The 26244-nt window shown below is 36.2% G+C and overlaps 1 protein-coding gene across 1 annotated transcript in view; it reads left to right on the top strand.

Moving 5' to 3' along the window:
- ANKRD31 (ankyrin repeat domain 31) overlaps positions 1 to 26244 on the top strand; it is a 121441-nt gene that overhangs the window by 18416 nt on the left and 76781 nt on the right. The window contains 6 exon segments of the mRNA XM_065941561.1: positions 4709 to 4749; positions 7742 to 7818; positions 9608 to 9651; positions 12527 to 13057; positions 15444 to 15715; positions 18214 to 18323. Coding sequence (XP_065797633.1) covers positions 4709 to 4749; positions 7742 to 7818; positions 9608 to 9651; positions 12527 to 13057; positions 15444 to 15715; positions 18214 to 18323 — 1075 coding nt within the window.

The following is a 26244-nucleotide window of genomic DNA, read 5'->3' as shown; positions in this document are numbered from 1 at the left end:
CTAAGTCACTTCAGTTGTGTCTGACTCTGTGCGACCCCATCCCTGGGATTCTCCAGGCAAGACCACTGGAGTGGGTTGCCATTTCCTTCTCCAGTGAACATTTGAGAGAGCCTTTAAAGGGAATTGAACAACCACAGGCTTGTTTGACAGTGGAAGAAGGATCATTGTTCGCAAAGCCAGAGGTTACAGAGATTATGTGTATATTAATATGTACTGTAAGGGCTTTTAAAAAATTTATTTTATTGAAGTGTAGTTGATTTACAATGTTGTTAATTTGTGCTGTACAAGAAAGTGATTCAGTTATACATATATACATATATATATTTTTTTCTTTTTTATATTCATGGTTTATCACAGGATATTGAATATAGTTCCCTGTGCTATATAGTAAGACTTTGTTGTTTATCTATTCTGCATATAGTAGGTTGCATCCTGCAGGGTCTTTTTAAGCCCCAGGAGAAGGTAGCATTCTCTCTTACTAGCTACCTCTCTTGAGGCATGAATAGCTGGACTAGTCAAATTCAGAGTGAGTTTGCAAAACTTAGGGAACTCCTTGACTCTACTATGCTGATTATTAGTATCATTGGTATCTTTTTCCTGACTCTAACCCATCCTGACCTTCTTTAATTCTTAGGACCCTAGAATTGCTGTCTCTGCCCAGAGTTGCAATTGCTTAGGATTATTCTGGAAAGAAATAGGATGAAACCAGGGCCTTGGCTCCTAACTCAGCCAGAGTAAAGACAGTTTTCATCCAGTGTTTAAATTACTTTGTGTTTAAGTTGTATTTAGATACTGCTCAGTGGAGTTTAGGGATTCCCAGGTGATGCTAGTGGTAAAGAATCTGCCTGTGCAGGAGACATAAGAGATGTGTGTTCAATCCCTGGGTCGGGAAGATCCCCTGGAGGAAGGCATGGCAACCCACTCCAGTATTCTTGCCTGGAGAATCCCATGGACAGAAGAGCCTGGAGGGCTATAATCCAGAGGGTTGCAAAGAGTCTGATACAACTGAAGTGACTTAGCATGCACGCGTAGTGCAATTTAAAATGACCATTTTATCATTTTATAACTCAGAAGCAGTGTAAAGATGGTACCATATATCCAGATCAAACAGTCTAAAAGACAGTCATGTGGGTATTTTAAAATAATAAAAAAAAGTATCTGTATAGATAACCAAATTTCACTACCTCAGTGTGAGAGAAAGGTATTTTAAGAAAATGTTATCAATAATTCATCAAGATCACTAACGCACTGAAGGAATGTGTATTCCGTTCTATGGAATGTGAGGATAGTTTGAGGACAGACATCTCATGCCTTATGGAGAGCCAAGGTTGATCAGGCTGACCTAGTTGTCCAGACTCCCATTTCTCTCCCAGTAATCCATTATTCAGTTGAAGATCTCAGTTAGTAGAATATTGTTTTTTGGTTGAGGATATATATACAGACTTGTTCCTTTTTCAAGTACTCTTAGTTAGTACAAATTAAACCTTCTTTCACCTCTCACACCCTACCCCCAACAGGTTTGTTTTTCTTTTTTTTTTTAATGTCTGCACTTGAATTACCTGGAAGGGGCAGGGGGAAAATGCCACATGTATCAACAGCACAGATAGCAATTTGTACCTCTTAAGAAAGAATGGATTGAGTGTATCCTTATATTTTGATAATCAACAAATGAACAATTCCAGCACCCATTATATTCTGAGGCATTATCTCTTGAGGAGTATTTCTGCCTATGGAAGAGGGAAAAAATCAGCAGTCAGGGGCAAACTTCCTTCTTACTTGCTCTCTTATCGTTTGCACTTTCCTTATGTGGGTAGGAGCAGAGGAATGATTAGCCCTCAACAGGGAAGTGCACGGGTCCTCTAGTAAGATAGGTGGGTGTTAGAGATACTTGGAGGAATTGCTTTGTGAAGACTCAGAAGTTACCTAGTGAATATGTAAGTGTGTGTGTGTGTGTGTGTGTGTGTGTGTGCGCGCGCGCGCACATGTGCCTGCTCAGTCATGTCCGACTCTTTGTGACCCCGTGGACTGTAGCCCACGAGGCTCCGCTGTTCATGGGATTCTTTAGGCAAGAATACTGGAATCAGTTGCCATCTCCTCCTCCAGGGACTCTTCCCAAACCAGGGATCAGACCCACGTCTCCTGCATTGGTAGGGGGTTTCTTTGCCAGTGAGCCACCTGGGAAGCCAAGTATCTAAGTATACCATGTTTAATTAGACCCTGGTGCTGGGAAAGATTGAAGACAGGAAGAGAAGGGGATGACAGAGGATGAGGTGGCTAGATGTCATCACTGCCTCAATGGACATGGGTTTGAGCAAGCTTTAGGATGTGGTGATGGACAGGGAAGCCTGGCATGCTGCAGTCCACGGGGTCACAAAGAGTTGGACATGACTGAGCGACTGAACTGAACTGTTTGATTAATCCTTGGGACTTTCTAAGTTTACTTTTTAAAATTCCTTCTTTGCTGTGGGTCTCTGAGCTTTTTGTAAAGTCTGCTTAGGAAGTATGTATGTGTGGAACCAATGTAATAACCTTGAGCAGTGTAAGGATGCATTATCAATAAATAAGAGTGAACATTAATTGGAGAGGGCTTCCCTGGTAACTCAGCTGGTAAAGAATCTGCCTGCAATGCAGGAGACCTGGGTTCGATCCCTGGGTTGAGAAGATGCCCTGGAGAAGAGAAAGGCTGCCCACTCCAGTATTCTGGCCTGGAGAATTCCATGGACTGTATAGTCCATGGGGTCGCAAAGAGTTGGACACAGCTGAGTGACTTTCACTTTCACTAATTGGAGAACACTGAAGTTCTCACATTACTTTGTGTTTTCTTATTATTATGACTGTCAGTGATCAAAAATAGTTTGGAAGTTCAGGCTAATGGCTTTATTTTCAGAAAGCTTTATTATTGATCATAGAAACAAACATGGAGGACCCCCCAAAGAGAGATCTTTTTCTAAAGATTTTCTTTGATTCTAATAAGATATTTAAGGTAAGGATTTCTTTTAAAGCGATGAAAGCCAGTGTGCTGTGAAATCTTAAAATGAAAGCATTTTATCCGAGCATTTTAACTTATTTGAAAGGGACACAATAGCTTCAGCTTTTTGGGCATGACTTGAGAATTGAGTAGAATCCATTAAGTATTTAACACCGTGACACAGAAATTGTATGATTTTTGGCCCTCAGGAGAAATATAGAACTCAGAACCTGACAAGAATGTCTCATCAGAACCATTATGGATTAATGAACTTAGAAAAGGAGAAAACTAGGAATAAGAAGAAGGAACACTCCCTTTCTCTTTACCTAAGTTCCACAAATTCTTTTATAAAAAAAATTAAGACAAAAGCTAAACATAAGGGCCAAACCCGTAAAACTCTTAGAAGAAACTACAGGGAGAAAGTATCATGACATTCTCTTTGGCAGTGATTACATGCATACGAAAGCATAAGCAACCAAATAAAAAATAGGTAAGCTAGACTTCATGAAAATTAAAAACCTATGTGCATCAAAGCGCACTGTGAACAGAGTGAAAAAGTAACTTGAAGAAAGGGAGAACATGTTGATGTATGTAAATCATAAATCTGATTAGAAATTGATGCACAGAATATATGGAAACTCATAGCAGCAACTAACTACCTGACTAAACAATGGGCAGTGGACATAAATAGGCATTTCAGTAAAGAAGATATAGGGAATCCCCTGGTGGTCCAGTGGTTAGAACTTGGGGCTTTCATTGCTGGGCTTGGACTCTACCCTTGGTCCAGGAACTAAGGTTCCACAAACTGTGTAGTGCAGCTGAGAGAGAGAGAGAGATGTACAAATGGCTAATAAACACATGAGAAGATAGTAAATATCTTTAACCATTAGGGAAATGCACGTCAAAACCGTGAGGAGATTCCATCTCACATGCATTAGAATGGCTATTAGCAAAATAAAATAACAAGTGTTGACGAGAATGTGGAAAAATTGGAATTCTTGCTCTTTGCTGGTGGGAATGTAGAATGGTGCAGCAGCTGTGAAATATGGTATGGTGATTCCAAAAAAATTAAACATAGAATTACCATATGACTTAAAAACTCCTCTTCTGGGTATATACCCAAAATAAATGAAAGCAGGGACATGAAAATGTATTTGTCCACCCACACTTGTAGAAGCATTGTTCACAGTAGCCAAAACTTGGAAGCAACCCAAGTGTCCATTGATAGATGAGTAGATAAATAAAATGCGGCACATATGAACAATGGAATATTATTCGGCCTGAGAAAGGAACACAATACTGATACTTGCTACAACATAGATGAACATAGACATAGACATCATAATAAGTACTACTATTATGAGCCAGTCACAAGAGTACAAGTATTACATGATTCCTTTCGTATGAGGCACTTAGTCACATTCAGAGAGACAGAAAGTAGAAGCACGGATGCCAGGGGTTGGGAGAAGGGTAAACGGAAAGTTATTTAGATATGGAGTTCCAGTGAGGGAAGATGAAAAAGTTCTTGAAATGGAGGTGATGATTATGCATCAGTGGGGCTGTACATAATGTCAAAGGACTGTACCTTTTAAATGGTCAAAATGGTAAATCTTAGGTATATTTTGCCACAATAAAAAAGAATCTAAGAAATAATAACACAAGAATTATATTAAATGTTAAGTTTTTTAGTTGCGGTAACTTAGCATTCCTCAGTTGAAAATAAACATTTTTTCTTTCTAGCAACCTCAGGATGCAATGGAACAAAATGAAGATTTGTTACAGTAAGTATAATGATTTTTGAATTATTGTAGATTTTTAAAAATCATTTAAAGAATTTTAGAGTTATTGTATGTTTGTAAATGATTGTCCCTCTAGCAGCATAAATATGTTATTTTATGAACATTCTAGATAAGTTTTATTTCATGAGGAAAATTGAATAAAGTTAATTCTCTTACTTAAGATTATTTAAAAAGCAAATTTATAGCATAGCATGAAGGAAGAATTTGTAGAACTTATTGAAATTAGACTTCATAGAACTATTATATTTAAAGGGACCTTGTCCTTGAAATTTTTTTAGAAAAACCAAGCATGGCCTGTGGGCCCCCGGGAGTCCCTGAGACTTTCCAGAGGGTCTGTGAGGTCAGAACTATCTTCATAATAATGCCAGCACTTTATTTGCTTGTGTCATGGTGTTGACATTTGCACTTATAGTGCTAAAGCAAATAGTGGGTAGAGTGATGGAGCCTGAGTAGGAATCAGGGCGGGGGCACCAAATTGTACTTGCAGTTAAAAAGAGAAAAAAAGGCCAGTTTTACTTAGTGCATTGGATGAAGCAGAAAAGTTGTTTGTTTTATTAAATTTCTACCTTGAATATATATCTTTTTATACTTCTTTTTAAAGTGTGATAGTTGTCTTAAGAGCACTTGTTTGAGTTACAAGATTTGTAAAAAAAAAACCAAAAAACTTGGTTTACTTTTTTTAACTTGAAAGAATGACAAACTGGTTATTTACTCAAGTAAATGGCAGATATTTTCTTGAACTTTCTGGTAAGATTGGTGAAAATATTTATGAAGGTGACCTTTTTTGAAATTTTTATAATAAAATATCAATATAGGGAAGATCTGCATAACTTAACACGTGAGTATTTTCTGAAAGACCAGTGCATGATATCACAACATCATCCACAGACAAGTGAAAGATCTGTTCAAAGTGCACGACAGACCAATACAAAAGTTGACTGGTTTTGTTTCAGTTTTCGCATTTCCAGTAACTTTTAAGGAAATGATTGCTTCTGGAGTTTTGGTGTGTCATCTAAAAAGAATATGCACAGTTATCCAAAAAGGCTACTAAAGTACTCCTTCCTTTTCCAACTGCATGTCTGTGTGAGGCCAGACTTTTGTAATATACTTCAAATAAAAAAATATATGGCAAAAGATTGAGTGTGTTGTAGCAGTTCAGATGGCAGCTGTCTTCCATTAAGCTGAATATTAAAGAGATTTTAAAAATGTGAAACTTTCTCACTAATTTTTTTTCATTTTGGACAATACAATAATTTAAATTAAATATATTAATTTATTAGATTATTACTGTTATTTTAAAATTAATGATTATTTAACATTTTTTCTCCATCTTAATTTTTAACATGTAAATACAAGTAAATATAAGCCACATAAATAAAGTCTCCTTGAGTTCATCACTAATTTTTAAGATTATAAAGGAGTCTAAGGACCAAAAGTTTGAGAATCACCCTTTTACTGAATATATCAGCAATATAAGTTCATCTTCAGAATTGGAAAAAGAAAAGACTAATACAGCATCTATAATCTCACTGCCTGGAGAGAACCATTGTTAACATTTTGGAACATTTTATTTCAGACTTTCTATATATTTTTGTTTTGTTCATATTTTCAACCAAGTTGAGATTCATCTGCAGATAGTTTTGTTTCCTGTTTGTTTTTTCTTTCGTTCTTTGGCCTCACCATGCAGCTTGCGGAGTCTTAGTTCTTAGACCAGATATCGAGCCCCTACCCCCTCCAGTGGAAGCCTAGATTCCTGACCACTGGGCCACCAGGGAATTCCTCTTGTTTTTAAATTTTTAAGTAGTAGTTTATCATAATTACTGTTTCACATCTTTAATAGTTTTAAAAACATGCATTAATGGCCTCATATTATTTCATTGTATAACTTATACTATAATTCATATAATCATTTTTCTCTTATTGGACATGTATGTTGTTTGCAGTCTTGCCTAATATAAATAACTGTGTCTAATATAAATAAGTTTTTTAATAACTTAGATGAAAGTTTGCTCTAATTTCAAAATTTTCTTTTATAATTGAGGGGAGAAAATCCTGTTGTTGATCCAGACTATGATTTTGTTTTATCAGCTTGTACTCATAATCATGTTTTAGGAAAAAAATTGACATTTTTTCTTTTTGCCTCATGGAAATTATTCTGTATGAGCAGTTTCATTTTCAAGACAGCTTATATTGATTGCTTCTATTTTTTAGACAGGAGAGAATGTTCAATTTATTAATCTTGCTTAGGATTCAAGTAGCTATGCCTGGTGCTTGAAAACTGTTCTTAAAACAGCTGGAACAAGCAGTTTTTTTTTGTTTTTTTTTTTAAGGAAGATATCTTGATTGCATTTGTATAGTAAATTAGACAGAAAAAAATAGTTTACTGATTGCTTTTCTTTAATCAACTTTTAATTATCCCAGGGTAAATGATCAAAATTGTAGATTAAGCATGACCTTTATTTTGCTTGTAATCTCTTCCCTTCAGCATTTGCTACCCTTTTTCCTTTGCTGTGAAATACTAGTAAGGTGAATAATGTCTGAGAATTTTCTCATTACTGACTTTCACTTACATCTTAAACTATAATGACAGACTTTAAATGTATTTGAGGATTTAAATAACCATGCTACATGAATTAGAACAAATTTTTCTCTCTCACCCCACCCCTGTATTTGGTAGACAATCATCTCCAAAGTTACTTTCAGATCTAAGTGTAGTTTAGCTTGTTTACACTCCTGAAGTTCATTCCTTAATATTCTGGCTCTCTCCAATATTGAAGCCATTTGAAATTTGCATGTTAATAAATTGGTAGTAACTGTAAAATAACTAGAAAGATGAAGCAAAGACAAAGCCTGTTTGAAATTCCTTTAAATTAAAAAGAAATTTAAATTGTATCTGAATGAGAAATAGTAGAGTTTTTTTCTACTTAAAATTTTGTATTTATTTATTAATTGATTGATTTTTTTTTTTCCTGAGGTTTAGAAAAAGTCATCCAGTGTTCACGGTATCATTTCCCCAAGCTGAACTTTCACTGAACCACCGAAGTAGTCTAGGTACGCTTTTATGGGTAGAGTCATATAAAGTGAATTTGTCTTTGCCTAAAAATAGAAGCCTTAGTTAGGTATGGATTTATTTACAACTCGGCTGGTCTCCTGTGATTGCTGCCATACACTTTTACATATGAAATCAGTGTTGCTGTTGACCTTAGATCGTGCTGCTTGAAGCTGCTCATGTGAGAAGCAAGCTCAGGTGCGGTCAGTACTTGCTCCTCCATATGTCTGCTCTTTTGACTTGCAACTCAGGGGCTCAAATTTAAAAACAGTGTTTTCTCTGTTCATAGCAGGCCATTTGCTTGATTTCAGCTGTATTAGAGGATGGCTGTCTTTCTCTTTGGAGTGTCTCCTAAGTATGTTGTATGACAGTGTAGTAAATATTCTTAGTGGTCATTGAAACCTTGTATTATAAGAAAAGGTACAAGGACATGATAATTGAAATTGAAAAGTTAAGTTTTAAAATTTCTGCTCTCTCCTGTTTTGTTGCCACTGTGACAATAGAATTATCATTTAAGTCCAGCACCAACTCTCAGCTAGGTACTCCTAGTGCCTGGATTTTGGTGTGTAATATTATTTATTCATTATTTTAGCAAATATGTATTGAGCCTGCTGAGTGCCTGCTGACGCTATGTGTGTACAAATGCCAAGTAAACCAGGGATCCTAAAAGGATAGCTGATCTGGAGCTTGAAGATAGGATGGATCTGAACCATCTTACCATTGGTGGAAAACAAAAATGTTTTCAAGGGTGTCTGGGGGCAATGCTAAAAGGATAAAGAGCTAGATCAGTTGTGCTCCCACTGTCCAACCTGTGGCAAATTAGTTGAAGAAAAAAAAGAACAGTGATTTTGGTTTATGGAAATAAGTTTGTGAAAAAAACCATGAGTTGATGTACTCAAAAAATGTTAGCAGTATAGTCTCTCTCTCTCTATATATATATATATGAAAAAAATAACTGCAGCAAAATAATGTAAAAAATTTTAATGATTTTAAGAAATAAAAATTTTTAATGCATGTACATTTAGATTATTTCCTGATTCCTTTTGGCCCTTACATGAATGTTCCTTTTTATGCTTAACTCAACCACATTAATTAATTTAAATTCTATTACATATAATGGAGAAGATGATGACAGTGAGAAAGTAGATATGATTTTTCCTCGTGTGGTTGCAGATACTTAGAAGGACTCTGCCAAAGTAGAGAGGTTTTTGGTTTTTTTTTTGTTTGTTTTTAATAGTTTTATTTATTTCTGTTTTTGGCTGCCCTAGGTCTTCGGTGCTGTACGTGGGCTTTTTGTGGTGGCTTGGGGGCTGTTCTTTTCGGGGTGCTTGGGCTTTTCGTTTGTTGAGGAGTGTGGTCTGGGCTTGCGGGCTTCAGTAGCTATGGCGTACAGGCTCGGTAGTTGGGGCACATGGGCTTAGTTGGTCCATCGCCCATGGGCTCTTCCCGAACAAGGGATCAAACCCGTGTCTCCTGCATGGGCAGGCAGATTCTTAATCCCTGAGCCACCAGGGGAGCAGAGAGGTTGGTTTTTAATTCTGCTAATTTCGAATCATCATAATTTTACCTTGTTTCTTGTGAAATATTTCTTAAGGAATGTAAGAATTTCACAACTTTATTGATAACATGATACTTTTAATAAATTGGTATAACATTTATAAGACATTTGATAAATTTCGTGCATGTCTGAGGAAATCATTTCAAGTTATGTGATTAAGAAATGCTGAGTGAGACAGTATGTTTTATTGCTTTGATAAAACTGGAATGAAAATGTATAATGTTATCTTCTAGGACCTGAGGCTGAAAGTCCTGAAGTGTTAACATACCCAGAAAAGGTTGGTCTGTATAATGGAAATTAGCTATTCAGATCTTGGGTTTAGATTTTTAAAAATTATGTTTATAAGTATTAGGCCCATTTAAGTTTTCCCCTAAGCAGAAATATGACTAGACCATTTCAATAGAATTGTGTAACAACCCATTTCAGTGTTTTTTTTTTTTTTAAGGGGAATCATTTTCCAATATTTTTCATGAAAACTCATATAAATCCTTCTTTGGAATAAAGCAGGCTTTTACCATTCACAAGGTTTTTTGTGAATTGCAAAAAATTTTTATCCGCTACATTCCCCCATTCAATCTGAGCTGCCTCAGACAGACAGACGGCATGAGGACACTTTTCTTACATCTGTAGTGGAAACCCATTTCAGTATTTATTCTTGTCTCTAATGAAATAGAATTTTCTTGATCTGTGCTTCTTTTCTGGCATTGTGAGTCTTTTATTCATTATCTAGAGGAGGAGACTATAATATCAGACTAATTGCTGAGATAATATAGCAAAAATGTGTTATGTTGCTTTGTCTATTACCCTGAAAAGAATGTGTCTAACAATTTCAGTGTTGTTTTTTTATAAAGGGGAATAATTTTCCAATACTTTCCTTATAAACGCTTATAAATCCTTCTTTGGAATAAAGCAGGCTTTTACTGTTTACAAGGTTTTTTGTGAATTGCAAATATTTTTTTTCCCCTGCATTCCCCTATTCAGTCCGGGCTGCCAAAGACAGACAAAGCATGAGGACCCTTTTCTTACATCTGTTACTCTCGTTCTTTTGATATTTCCCATTGGATATTGCTTTCTCATCTTCCAGTTGCTAGTCGATAAACATGTACTGAGTGCTTGTTTTGGCTCCACTCTCTGCTTGGTGCTGTGGGAAATCAGAGGACAGTAAGACTGGCTCCATCCATAACAGACTCCAACAGTCAAGGACCTCCCCAGGCCAACCCTGAGCTGTAGCTTATTCATCTCAGGTATACCTTAGCATTCCCACCTCTATGCTTGTGTTCAAGTCAGGAGCCAGAAAGCAAGAGAAAGCATCACGTTTGGAACTGCATAGGTTTCATTCCCAGGGAAGTATGTCTTTTCATGTGTGATATATGGAAAATGACAGTCACGTCATAGACTTACAGTGAGGGCTGTGAGCAGTGATACTTACGGTTCTTGGTGCTAGTTGCTGCTGAAGAAATGTGTGTTTTTCTCTGTTATTCCTTCACAAATCATTAACTTCTGGCGTAAGTACCATCTCGTTGGATCTGTCTCAGATGACTTTAGTGATCCTGACCAAAGTAACTGCTCCCTCTTTATTTAGCATTCATTATTTACTATGTCAGTATTTACCTATCACTTGCCTCCTATGACATTAGTATACTTGAGAAAAAGGATTTTTTGAGCAAAGAAGTTTAGAGAGCACTGTATGCTAAAGTCTCCTCAGAGATTGATAATGCATGTTTTGAAAAGTCTTGAGGTAAAGAAACTTGTTTAACCAGTTTTAGGCTATCTTGAAAACTCTTCACTGCCTCCTCTTTTTCTGCTCCAGAAAATTTATTCTTGTAACACTAGGAGTATGGTTTATGCTATTAATTTGAGCTAATGCAGTGTTTTTGATGTTGTTTATAGTTTATTTAATATGTGTTAATGCCTTCAATTTTAATTTAGGAGTTAAGTTCCTTTAGGGCAGAGTTCAATTCAATATATATGTAAGTTTTATTTGATTTAGGGCCTTGAATTTAGTAGATATAAAGATTTCAAATAGGAAGGAAATCTTGAACATGTTTAAAGAATGGATAGGATCCAGTTCTTCAGTTTCTTCTAAATCTCTTTTATCTTTCAGAGCAACTTATAGCTTGCATTGCTAACAAGTAAATATATCTTCTTAGGCTCTGCATGCTATGTACAGAGAATATAAATGGTGGCAGGTTAGAAAAAGAGGAGAGGGAGAATAAAATGTTCTTCACTTCTCTTATTCAAATCAAATCAGAGTATTAGAGGGCTTACAAATTACAGTGTAGTGGTGTGCCAGTGAAGGTGGACTTGATTTTTAGAAACAGGCAAAAGTCAGTGAAACCCATTCTGTTATTTAAGGTTATGCAAATTAACAATCTGAAATGTTGAAAAATAGCTCAGTGCCTTTAAGCTATTGAAACTGATTTTCTTAAATGGCTTATAAATGATTTTAAAAGCACTTTCAAAAGAAGAAGTTTAATAATATATTGATCACTGGAAATATTTTGAGAACAAATCTGTTCTCAAAATAGTTTTGTAGTTTTGTGCTTTTTGTTTAAAATAACCACAGGTCAGAACTATTGATTTATAGGAGAGCTTATAATATTTACACAGATCTGTGTTTTCATTTCTCCTTTTCTCCCCACTGACCTCCTGTCCTTTGGCCTTTTTACTTCACATTTACATATTCATACAGAGGTGGGGAACAAAAAGAAGGTGAAACTACGCCAATTTTGTTCCTGGTCAATAGTTTTAATAAAATTCAATTGGGATTTTTAGCAAGGGAGAATTTTTCAACCATTAACTGCAGTGAAGTTTTTAGGTTATCTGTTAGTTTAACTATCCATGTTATCTCTGCTTCTTCCCTTAGCTCAGATGATTTAAACTTAAATGAATAGATAATTTGTCATCTGTAATTATGGTCCAGCCAGTTTTACCCTTGATTCACTATTAAATGTTTAACCATGGGTTCACTGTCGTTAGTAATTTGGTATAAGAAAGTAATAAAGAATATTTTTATTTATAGAAGGGAGGAAAGTTGATAAAGCTTTTTGGTGGAACTTAGCAACATGATAAGCTAGAACACTATAACATTTTCATTTTAAACACTTTTTGGTGTATGTACTAATGATGTAACTTCTATTTGGAATATATAGGAACTTAGTAGAGACAGAGAGTCTCCTGAAACAAGTCTTCTCTCACATGCTTCTGTTAAAGAATTTGATACATTTGCTGTAAAGGAGAAGTCACTAATAGAGCCAGAGAAGGAGCCTGGTGAGGAAGGCGCCTTGACCGTGACTTGGGAAGAAAACAAAGATGAAGAAAGCTCTCTTGAAACCTTTGTGTCTGCCTTAGAAAGGGTACTCACATCACCAGAAATCAGCCAGGAGGAAGGACTGTTTAGAATAATGAATGATTTTGAACCGAGAGAGCTGGCAAACCCATTGAGCAGTCCTTTGAGCTCCATATCAATACCTTTGACATGTCACAGAGATTTTCTAGAAGACCCAAAAGATGATGCATTGCCAGTTGAGGTATCAACAGCCTTAAACACATTGTCAGAAGCCAAGGTGGAAGTCATTCGTCACAGGAAAGAGGGAGGCATCAGTCTCAGTGTTGGGAATGAATGTTCAGGAGTGGAGCCCAGTATGTCTCAGACTGATGAAGACTGTACACAGATAGCAGAGGTGGATTTTGAGACTCTTTGTTCTACTCCACCATTTGAACAAGATTCCAAGTTAGCTGAGCTGCAGGACAAGCATCTTTCAGTGCAGCAAATAAGTGTAAGTATGAACCGACAATTTTATCTTCTATAGTGACCTTTAATGAGTCTTCATTGCCCATACCCTTCACTGTAAATTCAAACCTTCTACCTAAACAACACTCAGAAGATATTTTTTGACTTTGAAGCATATAGTGATCTTTTGAGAAGTTCCCAGGGTAGAGTTTTCAAGGAGTTGAAAGTTAAAATAGTTAAGTTTCTCCTCTGAAAACCTGAGAAGATATATCATGATCACATTGCTTATATAGACGAGAGAAAAAACTTTCTCAGATTTTTTCCCTGTTAGCTCAGAAAATCTCTATGTCTACCTGAGTGCAAAGTAGAGGTAAGATAGCCCATGTTAATTTCTAGCTGGACATAGACGCAGTTGGTCGTCCAGGAGAGGGACATGTAGCTGGTCTGCCTGGCTTCAGCACCGCTTTGCTTTTCGTGACTGAGGGTACTGTCACTGACAGTTTGGTTTAGAGTTCCTGGGCTTCTGTGCTGGGAGACCCTCCTGTGCCTGCCACTTAACCAACTTACCAACTTTTCATGTTGGCAGTTTTTTCCTGATTATAATAGTAATGCATCCTCATTGTAAAAAATACCAAGCATTACAGTAAGAGGAAGTCTCCAACAGTTCCACTTACCAGAGATAATTGTTAACCATTTACTGTATGTCCCCATTTTTTCTATGCACAGTCTCTGTAAGTTTATTTTATATAAATGGGATTATATTATACATAATGCTTTGTAACTTGTTTTTAAATTTTAATAATACATCTTGGTTATCTTTCTATGTCAACAAATGTAGCACTACTTGTTGTTTAGTCACTAAGTCGTATCAGACTCTTTGCGACCCTGTGGACCGTAGCCTGCCAGGCTCCTCAGTCCAGGGGATTTTCCAAGCAAGAATACTGGAGTGGGTTGCCATTTCCTTCTCCAGGTAGCACTACTTAAATCTTGTTATTTGTTGAGTGGTATTTCACTGTGTGGGCATGTATATATATATTGTGTATATAAAATGATACATAGAGTTTATTTAACCAATTCACTAGGTCATTTGGATTTTTTTCTTTTTTCCTCTGGCTCTTACCAAAATGCTCTTTTGAACATTTCTTGAAAGGTTTAAATAATGTGATACTAAGCTCATGTTTTTCACATAACATACATACCCAGAATAATACTGCATGCAATTCTGATCAAAAAATTTCAATACAGACATTTTTAATGCTATTTTAAAAAATCCAGAAAAAAAGAAACTAATCATGGGGATAGGACATGAGGATTAAATTCAATATTCCAAGATTCTCATCTAAAAAGAGGTGATATTAGTAAAGTGTAGGAAATTATGACTGATACTGATAGAGTAAGCTTTAACTTAGGCAGTCTTAAAAAAAAGTCTACATAAAAGTAGAAAGGAGATTGATTTAGAACAGATCAAATTAAATAGTCTTTTACTTAGCTGTAGTAAAAATATGAAATTTGTTATCTTGTAAGCTTCATATGCTGGATATATAAATAAGCTCAAGAAAGGTTTACATGATATGTATAAAAACATGTACCCCCATGAAAGTTAAATCCAAAATGGGTTATCAAGGGGACATTAGAGCCATTCGTGATATACTGACCAACCTTTTAAATCAGTGTAATGAAAGTTATATACTAATACTATCTTGTCCCACAAGTACCACTTATCGTTGCTGTCAAATAGCAAAATTCTAGACTGAATAGAACATTGATCTGGCCTGGCATGATGTTTCTGCTGTTTTTATATGCCACTCATCATTTTGTACTATTCATTTCCTATAAAATGAAAACACCATAGTAACCTTAGGTTTAACCCTGAGATTTTTTTTTTTTGAGATTTTTATTTTTTTGATGTGGATCATTTTTTAAAAGTCTTTATTGAATTGGCTACAATATTGTTTCTGTTTTATGTTTTGGTTTTTTTGACCTTGAGCCATGTGAAATCTTAGCTCCCCGACCAGGGATCAAACACACACCTCCTGAATTGGAAGGCAGTTTTAACCACTGGACTGCTAGGGAATTCCCTACCTTTGAGTTTTAAGGATGAATATTACTTATGTAACACAAGTAATGTATTTTTGTGTTAGGCTTTTAAATCCATATTGTCATTTATTATGTTAGTATGAAATTTTTGTTCTGTTCACATGTCTGTGGGTTTTTATATTTTCATCTTATGAGGCATTTTTGTGTAACCAAAGGACAAGATAAAAATTTCTTCTAATTTTATTTTATTTTTTTGAATTGTTGTAATCATTTGTATATATATTTACATCTTATTACAGAGTCTAGAAGACCCAAATCCATTTGAATTGCAAACGTTGGTTCATCAAAATGTCACCTCTTGTGATCCAATAAATAATAAGAGAAATTCAAATCTGGTGGAAAATAGCTGTGACCAGGCCACTCCACGTGTGTTAAGGAGATCATCCAGACTGAAAGTAGTCAAAGATGTAAAGCCCACAGATGACATGTATAAGATGCCAGAAAACATTTTACGCAGAGTACTTGGCTGTGAGGATCACACGAAACATAGCTCTTCAGCGGGGAATGTCAGGTATGCTGCAGACGCACGCTTGGGGCACTAGAGTAAGTTTACAGCTCAGTTAGTTCAGTGCAGTCGCTCAGTCGTGTCTGACTCTGCGACCCCACGGACTGCAGCGCACCAGGCCTCCTGTCCTCAGCAGCTCCCAGAGGTCACTCAGATTCACGTCCATTGAGTCGGCAATGCCATCCAACCATCTCATCCTTTGTCATCCCCTTTTCCTCCTACTTTCAGTCTTTCCCAGCATCAGAGTCTTTCCCAGTGAGTCAGTTCTTTGCATCAGGTGGCCAGAGTATTGGAGTCTCAGCTTCAGCATCAGTCCTTTCAAAGAATTTTCAGGACTGATTTCCTTTAGGATGGACTGGTTGGATCTCCTTGCAGTCCAAGGGATTCTCAAGAGTCTTCTCCAATACCACAATTCAAAAGCATCAGTTCTTCGGTGCTCAGCTTTCTTTACAGTCCAACTCTCACATCCATACATGACTACTGGAAAAACCATAGCCCTGACTAGACAGACCTCTGTTGGCAAAGTAATGTCTCTGCTTTTTTACAGTTATGTCTAAGTAAAGAACTTTAGTTTTCAGTGTTGTTACATTTATTTTGCAATTAAAACAAAAAAACCCAGAAAACACCTTTACTTTGTTTTTTTAGGATAAAGTAATGGGAAATTGTATTTTTGCTTAATGCTAATTTTCTTTCTTTGTTTAAAATCTGTCACCACACATAGCTACAAATCCTTTTTTGGGGGGGCTTGAGAACTTTTAAGGGTTACACTCTTAACAACTTTTCAAACATGTAATATGGTGTTATTAATTATAGCCACCTTGCTATACATCATTACTTTTTGACCACCTTCACTTATTTCACTTACCCACCCTGTCTCTAACCTACAGAACCAGTCTATTCTCTATATCTCTTAGTCTGTTTGTTTTTTAGATTCCATATATGAGTGAGGTCATACAGTGCTTCTCTTTCTCTGGCTGGCTTACTTCTTTTAGCATAGTGCCCTCAAGGTCCATTTGTATTGTCACAAATGGCAGGATTTTCTTCTTTTCTGTGACTGAATACTTTTCCATCGTGTGTGTGTATGTGTGTGTGTATGACATTTTCTTTATCCATTCATCCATCAATGGATACTTAGGTTACTTCCATGTCTTGACTGTTATAAATAAAGCTGTAGTGAAAATGGGACTGCAGATATTATTTTGATATAGTGATTTTGTTTCCTTTGAGTAGATACCCAGTAGTAGAATTTCTGGATCGTATGGTAGTCCTATTTTTAATTTTTTAAGGAATCGCCATACTGTTTTCCATGGTGGCTGCACTAATTTACATTCCCAGCAACAGTGCGTGAGGGTTCCCTTTTCTCTGCACCCTCTCCAGCATTGATTATTTGTAGACTGTTTGATAATGACCATTCTGACTGGTATGGGGTGATATCTTATTGTGGTTTTAATTTACATTTCCCTGATGACTAGTGATGCTGACCACCTTTTCATGTACCTGTGGGCCATTTGGATACTTTCTTTGGAAATGTCTCTTTAGCTCCTCACACATTGTTTAATCGGATTTGTTTTCTGTTTTGTTGTTGAGTTGTATGAGTTCTTTATATGTTTTGGATATTAACTCCTTTTCAGATATATGATTTGCAAATATTTTCTCCCTTTGGTAGGTTTTTTTTTTCTCATTTTGTTGATCGTTTCATTTTCTATACAGAAACTTTTTAGTTTGACGTAGTTTCACTTGTTTATTTTTGCTTTTGGTGTGAAATGCAAAAAATCATTTCCATGACTGATGTTAAGGTGCTTACTTACATTTCTTCCTAGGAGTTTTATGGTTTCAAGTCTTATGTTTAAGTCTTTACTCCATTTTGAGTTGAGTTTTGTATGTGGTTTAATATTGTTGTCCAGTTTTTTCTTTTACATATGGCTGTCCAGTTTTCTCAACACCATTTATTGAAGAGACTATCCTTTCCCCATGGTATATTCTTGGCTGCTTTGTCGTAGATTAATTGACCACATATGAGTAGGTTTATTTTGGAGTTCTCTATTCTGTTCCATTGATCTATATGTCTGTTCTTATCTCAGTTTTTTTTACAGTTTTTGATCAGTGTCATACTACATGGCAAGCAAGTCCTTTCTTTCTTGCAGAGAGCCTGCCTCTTTTTCCCTAGAAGTTGCAGATAGAGTAGATAGTGGTATGCCTAGGTGGGGAGTGAAGGACAAGAGACTCAAAATACTCATACTTGTGACTGACTGTCCCTAAAGGAGAGATACCACAGATGACACAAAGATAAGCCTGGAAACCATAGTAACTGGCATGTATGTCACAGAATTATCTGCAGCTTGCTCAGGAGCAATCTCCATAAATAAAATTGCTATCATGCATGACGACAGCTTAGTAAAATACCATTGGGTTTTAAAAAATATTAGTCAAAAATTTGGTATGATTCTCTGTGAATAGTTTTAGAGATCATGATAGTAATTTTAAAAACGTGTTTGATTTTTAAGAATGCAGAATCCTGCTTTAAAGATTGAAGGTAAAGGGAAGACTGGTCCTTCATCCAGGCTCAGGAATGGAGAACAGATGAAGAAAAACAGAAAGCATGCAGGTGAGGCCTGTTTTCTTTATTTCTTTAATAAGTAACTTACAGAAACAGAATTCTGGTACTAAAAAGGATTTAGAGGTTATTATGTCTCAACTTTCTCATTTTACTGATGAGGAAGTTCATAAAGGTTAAGGACTTTGCCAGCACTGTGCCCCTGATCAGTAATATAACTAGGACTTGATCTTTAACTTCTACCTCATAAGCTTCCCTGTGGCTCAGTCAGTATCCTTAACTTCCACCTCATAGGGTCATGTATTTTTTATACTTGTACTTTTAAGACAGTAATTTCAGAATCCTTTTTGGATTCAGATGTCTGACCTCTTTGTGGTGTGACTAGCCAACATAGACTTCGGGAAATTAAGCCCAGAAGAATAAATAGAGGGAAGAAGGCAAACGTATTATGTTTGTAGATGTTATTTCTTTGTTCCTGTATGTAAAACCTGAAAGAATGAACTTAAAACTGTCATAAATAATAAGAACCTAGAAAGACTGGTTACAAAAAATAGATAGTGAGACAGTTGGTAGAATTGAGATATGGATTGTAGATTAAAGAATATTTTATCAATGTTGAATTTTCTTAATTTGATCATTATGTAAGGTAGTGTCCTTGTTTTTAGAGAATATATCCTTAAATATTAGTGAGTAAAGGAGCATGGTATATACAAATTATTATTTCTGTGTATATATATGTCTGTGTGCATGTATATATAAAGAGAGAGAGAATGATTTAAGTAGTGGCAAAATGTTAACAATGGGTGGATCCTTTGTTTTATTTTTACAGCTGTTTTATAAGTCTGAAATTACTTCCAGCTAAAAAGCTTTAAAAAAATGCAATAAAACAAAAGATGACAAATAAATATCTTTCATATATATGTTACACAGTTAGAAAATATAAAAGAAGATCCCATTTACAATAGTTACAAAAGAGAGAAAATACCTACTTATATACCTAATAACAAATTGCCATGCCTGCTTGAAGAGAGTGTAAAAACTATGCTGAAGAATATAAAAAAGATGAATAAATGGAAAGAAGAACCGTATTCTTGACAATAAAGATTCAGTACTGTAAGAAACTTCTCCCTAAGTTATTCTGAAAATGCATGGCAGTGCAGTCAAAAACAGATTTTTGTGTATTTGTTAATTGTTTTGTTTTTTCTTGCTTTATAGGACTGGAGGCTAGCTTGAGAATAATATACAATTTCAATTGGAAAAGTAAATACAAAAACTAGCCAAGAAAATTCTGAAAAAAATAAAAGCAAAGGGAGAGGAAAGAACCTGCAATTAGAAAAGCAATAAAAATTAAAATAATTTGATACTGGCACAAGAATCAACAGATAAATCAATGAAGCAGAATAAAGTGTTTAGATGTAGAAACCAGATACAATGGGAATATGGGGTCAGGTCTGTGATAAATATGGCATCTAAAATTGGTGACAAAGAGAACTAAGCCATAAGTAGTGAAAAACACAAACAAATTGGATCCCTATATCATTCCTTATACCAAATTTAATTCCAGTTTGGCCAAAAAGTTAAAAAAAAAAAAGCTCTAGAAGAAAAGACAAGTGAATCTTTTTGCAGTCTTGGAAAAACCTTTGTGTAGAACAACTCAAACCCAGAAGCCAGGAGTTTGTATGAAAAATATCCTTAAGAAAATCAGTCATCAAACACAGAAGAAATATTAATAACAATGACAAGGAGTTAATTATAATTGTAGCAAAGACCTCTTATGAAACAGTAACTATAAAGAACATAGGTAAAGGATATGAACAAGGAATTCACAGAAGAAAAAATATAAATACCTGAAAGGGTTAACATCTCATTCACATTTAACGAAATGCAAATTAAAAGGTGTAATTTTCACCTAAGAGAATGCCAGTAAACATTTGAGAATTCCCAGTGAGAGGAATGTGACAAAATATGTTTTTGATAATATGTTTTGATAATAGTGTATCACCCTTTTTACAGGGTGATTTAGTTATATTCATCAGAATTTTAAATCACAATTCTTTTGAGTCACCAGTTCTACTTACAGGGATTTATTCTCTGGCTATATTTACTCAAATATGTAGATATATTTTATAAGGATGTTCATCATGGCATTGTTTACTATGACTAGACTAGAAACAACCTGAATTGAATAGTTAACAAATTACAGTATAACCAATGAAATAATATTCAGTCATTTATGAAATCAGAAGACTATAAATATGTGGATAAGGAAAAAAAGCTACTTTTTTTTTCATGTAATAAAAGTGACTCAAATTTCTTGTTGGAAACAATGCAAGCAGCAGTTTTAAAGTACTAAAAAAAATTCTGTACCTAGAATTCTATAGCTAGAACCTAGAATTCCATATCCAATGTAATATCTTTCAGAAATGAAGGTGAAATAAAGTGTTAGACATGCAAAAGCTGAAAGGACTCATCATCAGCAGACCCATATTATAGGAACTTTTAAAGTACATTCTTCAGGCAGTATAAAGATGACATTCAATGGAGTTCTGCATTTATACCTTAAAGATCACTGAAACTGTTAACTATATGTATAAAAATTATTCCAACAAACTGTGGAAAATTCTTAAAGAGATGGGAATATGAGACCACCTTACCTGTCTCCTGAGAAACCTGTATGCAGGTCAAGAGGCAGTAGTTAGAATGGACATGGAACAACAGACTCTTTCAAAATTGGGAAAGGAGTACGTCAAGGCTGTATATTGTCACCCTGCTTATTTAATTTCTGTGCAGAATACATCATGTGGAATGAAGCACAAGCTGGAATCAAGATTGCAGGGAGAATTATCAATAACCTCAGATATGCAGATGACACCACCCTTATGGGAGAAAGCGAAGAGGTACTAAAGAGCCTCTTGATGAAAGTGAAACAGGAGAGTGAAAAAGCCAGCTTAAAACTCAACATTCAGAAAACGAAGATGATTGCATCCGGTCCTATCACTTCATGGCAGATAGATGGGGAAACAATGGAAACAGTGACAGACTTTATATTTTTGGGCTCCAGAATCACTGCAGATGGTGACTGCAGCCATGAAATTAAAAGACGCTTGCTCCTTGGAAGAAAAGCTGTGACCAACCTAGACAGCATATTAAAAACCAGAGACATTACTTTGCAAACGGAGGTCCGTCCGTCAAAGATACGGTTTTTCCAGTGGTCATGTATGGATGTGAGAGTTGTACTATAAAGAAGACTAAGTGCTGAAGAATTGATGCTTTTGAACTGTGGTGTTGGAGAAGACTCTTGAGAGTCCCTTGGACTGCAAGGAGATCCAACCAGTCCGTCCTAAAGGCATCAGTCCTGAGTATTCATTGGAAGGACTGATGCTGAAGCTGAAACTCCAATACTTTGGCCATCTGATGCGAAGAACCGTCTCATTGGAAAAGACCCTGAGCCTAGGAAAGATTGAAGGTGGGAGGAGAAGGGGACGACAGAGGATGAGATGGTTGGATGGCATCACTGACTCAATGGATGTGAGTTTGAGCGAACTGTGGGAGATAGAGAAGGACAGGGAAGCCTGGTTTGTTGTAATCCATGGGGTCGCAGAGAGTAGGACATGACTGAGCAGGAAACAACAGCAATATTCCATCGTATACATATATCACATCTTTATCTGTTCATCTGTTAATGGACAGTTAGATTTCTTCTATATCTCTAAAAATGCTGCAATGAACATAAAGGTGCATACATCTTTTTTAGTTAGTGTTTTCACAGAGGGTCTGAATAGACTTCCAAAGAAGACATATAGATGGCCACAGACACATGAAAAGTTGCTCCACATCACAAATCATCAGGGAAGTGCAAGTCAAAACCACAGTGAGATATCATCTCACCCCCCTGTTAAAATGTCTGTTATCAAAAAGACAGTAAATGACAAGTATTAGGGAGGTTGTTGAGAAAAGGAAGCACTGTGTGCTGTTGGTGGGAAATGTAAATTGGTACAGTCACTATGGAAAATAGTATGGGAATTCCTCAAAAAGTTAGAGCTACAATATCATCCAGCAGTTCCACTCCTGGGTATTTATCTGAAGTAAACAATTATTCTGTTAATAACAGAGTTTCAAAATACATGAAGCGAAAACTGATAAAAGTGAAAGAAGAAATAAACAAATCCACAATTATAATCAGTGATTTTAATACCATACTTCAGTGATTGTTACTCATTATAGTAACCCAAGTGGACAGTAAGGATACAGGAGATTCAAACAACACTAGCAGACAACTCGATCTGTTTAACATTTGTATAACTTTCCACTCAAGATCAGAAGATAACACATTCTTTTCAAATGCACTCAGAATATTTATCAAGATAGTTTGTGTGCTGAACCATAAAAGAAGTATCAATAAATATAAAAGGATTAATATCATGAAGTGTTTTTTATGATTGCAAATAGAATTAACAGAAGATCAGTAACAGAGCTTTATAAAATCTTGAAATATTTGGAAAGTAAGTAGCACACTTTAAAATAACCCATGGGTCAAGGAAATTTAATAGAAATTTGAGAATATGTTTAACTAAAATAGAGTGAAAATACAACAGCAATATTTGAAGATGTCTTGAAAAGAGTGATGGGGGAATTATAGTGCTAAATGTCTATGTGAGAAATAAAGAACACTCTCAAATCAGTACATCAGCTTCTAACTTAAGTAACTAGAAAAAGAAGAGTGAATGAAATCCAGAGTAAACAGAAGAAAGGAAATAGTAAAGGAGAAAACAATGGTAAAGCAAAAATCATTGAAATTGAAAACAGAAAAATAATAAGGAAAATCAATAAAACTGATCTTGGAGAAGATCAGTAAAATCAATAAATCTGTCTCAAACTGACCAGGAAAAAAAAGAGAAGCACAGATTACCAATGTCAGAAGTATGAGAGGTGACATCATGACCTAGTCTACAGATATGCAAAAGGATAATAAGGGAATACTATGAACAACATTTTGCCAATGCATTAGATGAAATGGACAAATTCCTTGACAGGAATTTTATTATAAAGCAGTGGGCAACCTGAGTAATAACAAAACTACTAAGTAAATTGCATCTTTATTTCAAAACTTCCCCACCAAAAAGCAAATCAACAAGCAACAATAAACCAAAAAATCTTCTAGGCCAAGATGCCTCCTGTATTAGATGACTAACTGAGCACTACAAACTGGGTGGCTTAAAAAACAGAAACTCATTTTCTCATAGTTCTAGAGGCTGAAAGTCCACAATTAAGGTGCTACAAAATTCTTTCTGCTGAGACCTCTCTTCCTGGCTTTCGGACAGTGCCTTCCTGCAGTGACTTTTTTGTGTGTGCAGAGAGCTTTAGTGTCTCTTCCTTTTTTATAAGGATGCTAACCCTATTATGTATATATATAATTTATGTTTATATATAATTTATATATATATACGTATATATGTATATATATATATGAAGAAATAGAGGAAAACAACAGAATGGGAAGGACTAGAGATCTCTTCAAGAAAATTAGGGATACCAAAGGAACATTTCATGCAAAAATGGGCTCAATAAAGGACAGAAATGGTATGGGCCTAACAGAAGCAGAAGATACTAAGAAGAGGTGGCAAGAATACACAGAAGAACTGTACAAAAAAGATCTTCATGACCCAGATAATCACAATGGTGTGATCACTCACCTAGAGCCAGACATCCTGGAATGTGAAGTCAAGTGGGCCTTAGGAAGCATCACTATGAACAAAGCTAGTGGATGTGGTGGAATTCCAGTTGAACTATTTCAAATCCTGAAAGATGATGCTGTGAAAGTGCTGCACCCAATATGCCAGCAAATTTGGAAAACTCAGCAGTGGCCTCAGGACTGGAAAAGGTCAGTGTTTCATTCCAGTCCCAAAGAAAGGCAATGCCAAAGAATGCTCAAACTACTGCACAATTGCACTCATCTCACACACTAGTAAAGTAATGCTCAAAATTCTCCAAGCCAGGCTTCAGCAATACGTGAACCATGAGCTTCCAGATGTTCAACTTGGTTTTAGAAAAGGCAGAGGAACTGGAGATCAAATTGCCAACATCTGCTGGATCATGGAAAAAGCAAGTGAGTTTCATAAAGACATCTGTTTTTGCTTTATTGACTATGCCAAAGCCTTTGACTATGTGGATCACAATAAACTGTGGAAAATTCTGAAAGAGACGGGAATACCAGACCACCTGACCTGCCTCTTGAGAAACCTGTATACAGGTCAGGAAGCAACAGTTAGAACTGGACATGGACCAACAGACTGGTTCCAAATAGGAAAAGGAGTATGTCAGGGCTGTATATTGTCACCCTGCTTATTTAACCTATATGCAGAGTACATCATGAGAAGTGCTGGGCTGGAAGAAGCACAAGCTGGAATCAAGATTGCCGGGAGAAATATCAATAACCTCAGATAGGGAGATGATACCACCTTTATGCCAGAAAGTGAAGAAGAACTAAAGGGCCTCTTGATGAAAGTGAAAGAGGAGAGTGAAAAAGTTGGCTTAAAGGTCAACATTCAGAAAACTAAGATCATGGCATGTGGTCCCATCACTTCATGACAAATAGATGGGGAAACAGTGGAAACAGTGGCTGACTTTATTTTTCTGGGCTCCAAAATCACTGCAGATGGTGATTGCAGCCATGAAATTAAGACGCTCACTCCTTGGAAGGAAAGTTATGACCAACTAGGCAGCATATTGAAAAGCAGACACGTTACTTTGCCAACAAAGGTCCGTCTAGTCAAGGCTATGGTTTTTCCAGTGGTCATGTATGGTTGTGAAAGTTGGACTATAAAGAAGGCTGAGTGCCGAAAAATTGATGCTTTTAAACTGTGGTGTTGGAGAAGAGTCTTGAGAGTCCCTTGGACTGCAAGGAGATCCAACCAGTCCATGCTAAAGGAGATCAGTCCTGGGTTTTCATTGGAAGGACTGATGCTGAAGCTGAAACTCCAATACTTTGGCCACCTCATGCGAAGAGCTGACTCATTTGAAAGGACCCTGATGCTGGGGAAGATTGAGGGCAGGAGGAGAAGGGGACGACAGAGGATGAGATGATTGGATGACATCACTGACTCGATGGACATGGGTTTGGGTGGACTCCGGGAAGTGATAATGGACAGGGAGGCCTGGCCTGCTGCTGTTCACGGGGTCGTAAAGAGTCGGATGCAACTGAGGGACTGAACTTAACTGAACCTTATTATATTAGGGCTTCAACACATGAATTTTGTGAGGATATACTTCAATCCATTATACCTTCAATAGTGAATTCTGCCGAACAGCTAAGGAAGAAATGATACCAGTTCTTCACAAAGTGAGTGAAGTGAAATTGCTCAGTTGTGTCCAACTCTTTGTGACCCCGTAGACTGTAGCCTACCAGGCTCCTCCGTCCATGGGATTCTCTAGGCATGAATACTGGAGTTGCCATTTTCTTCTCCACGGGGTCTTCCCAGCCCAGGGTTCGAATCCGGATCTCCCACATTGCAGACAGAGGCTTTACCCTCTGAGCCACCAGGGGGAAGCCAGGAAAGAGTTCTACACAAACTCTCTCAAAAACCTGACGATGAGGAACCATTTCCAGCTCATCTTATGAGGTCACCATTAAACTGATACAAAAATCAAAGACATTATAAGAACAGAAAACTGCAGTTCAATATCCTTCATAAGCAGAGATGCAAAAATCTAAACAATTTTAGCAAATCATATGCAACATATGTGCATATGTGCATTGTAACCAAGTGAGATTTATCACAGGAATGTTAGGTTGATTTTACATTTGAAAGTCAATCACTGTCATTTGTTATATTAATAAGCTAAAAGAGAAAAACCATATGATCACCTCAGTAGATGATGCAGTGAAAGATTTTGGTAATACCTAATATCCATTACTGATAAAAACTCAGCAAATTTATAATAGAGGGGAACTGGGTCAACCTGATAAAGTGAAGTGAAGTGG

The sequence above is a fragment of the Muntiacus reevesi genome, chromosome 7 (genome assembly GCF_963930625.1).
Source record: "Muntiacus reevesi chromosome 7, mMunRee1.1, whole genome shotgun sequence".
Classification (NCBI taxonomy): domain Eukaryota; kingdom Metazoa; phylum Chordata; class Mammalia; order Artiodactyla; family Cervidae; genus Muntiacus; species Muntiacus reevesi.
Note: the sequence above shows the minus strand (reverse complement) of the source record. Positions and strands in the feature narration are given on the sequence as shown.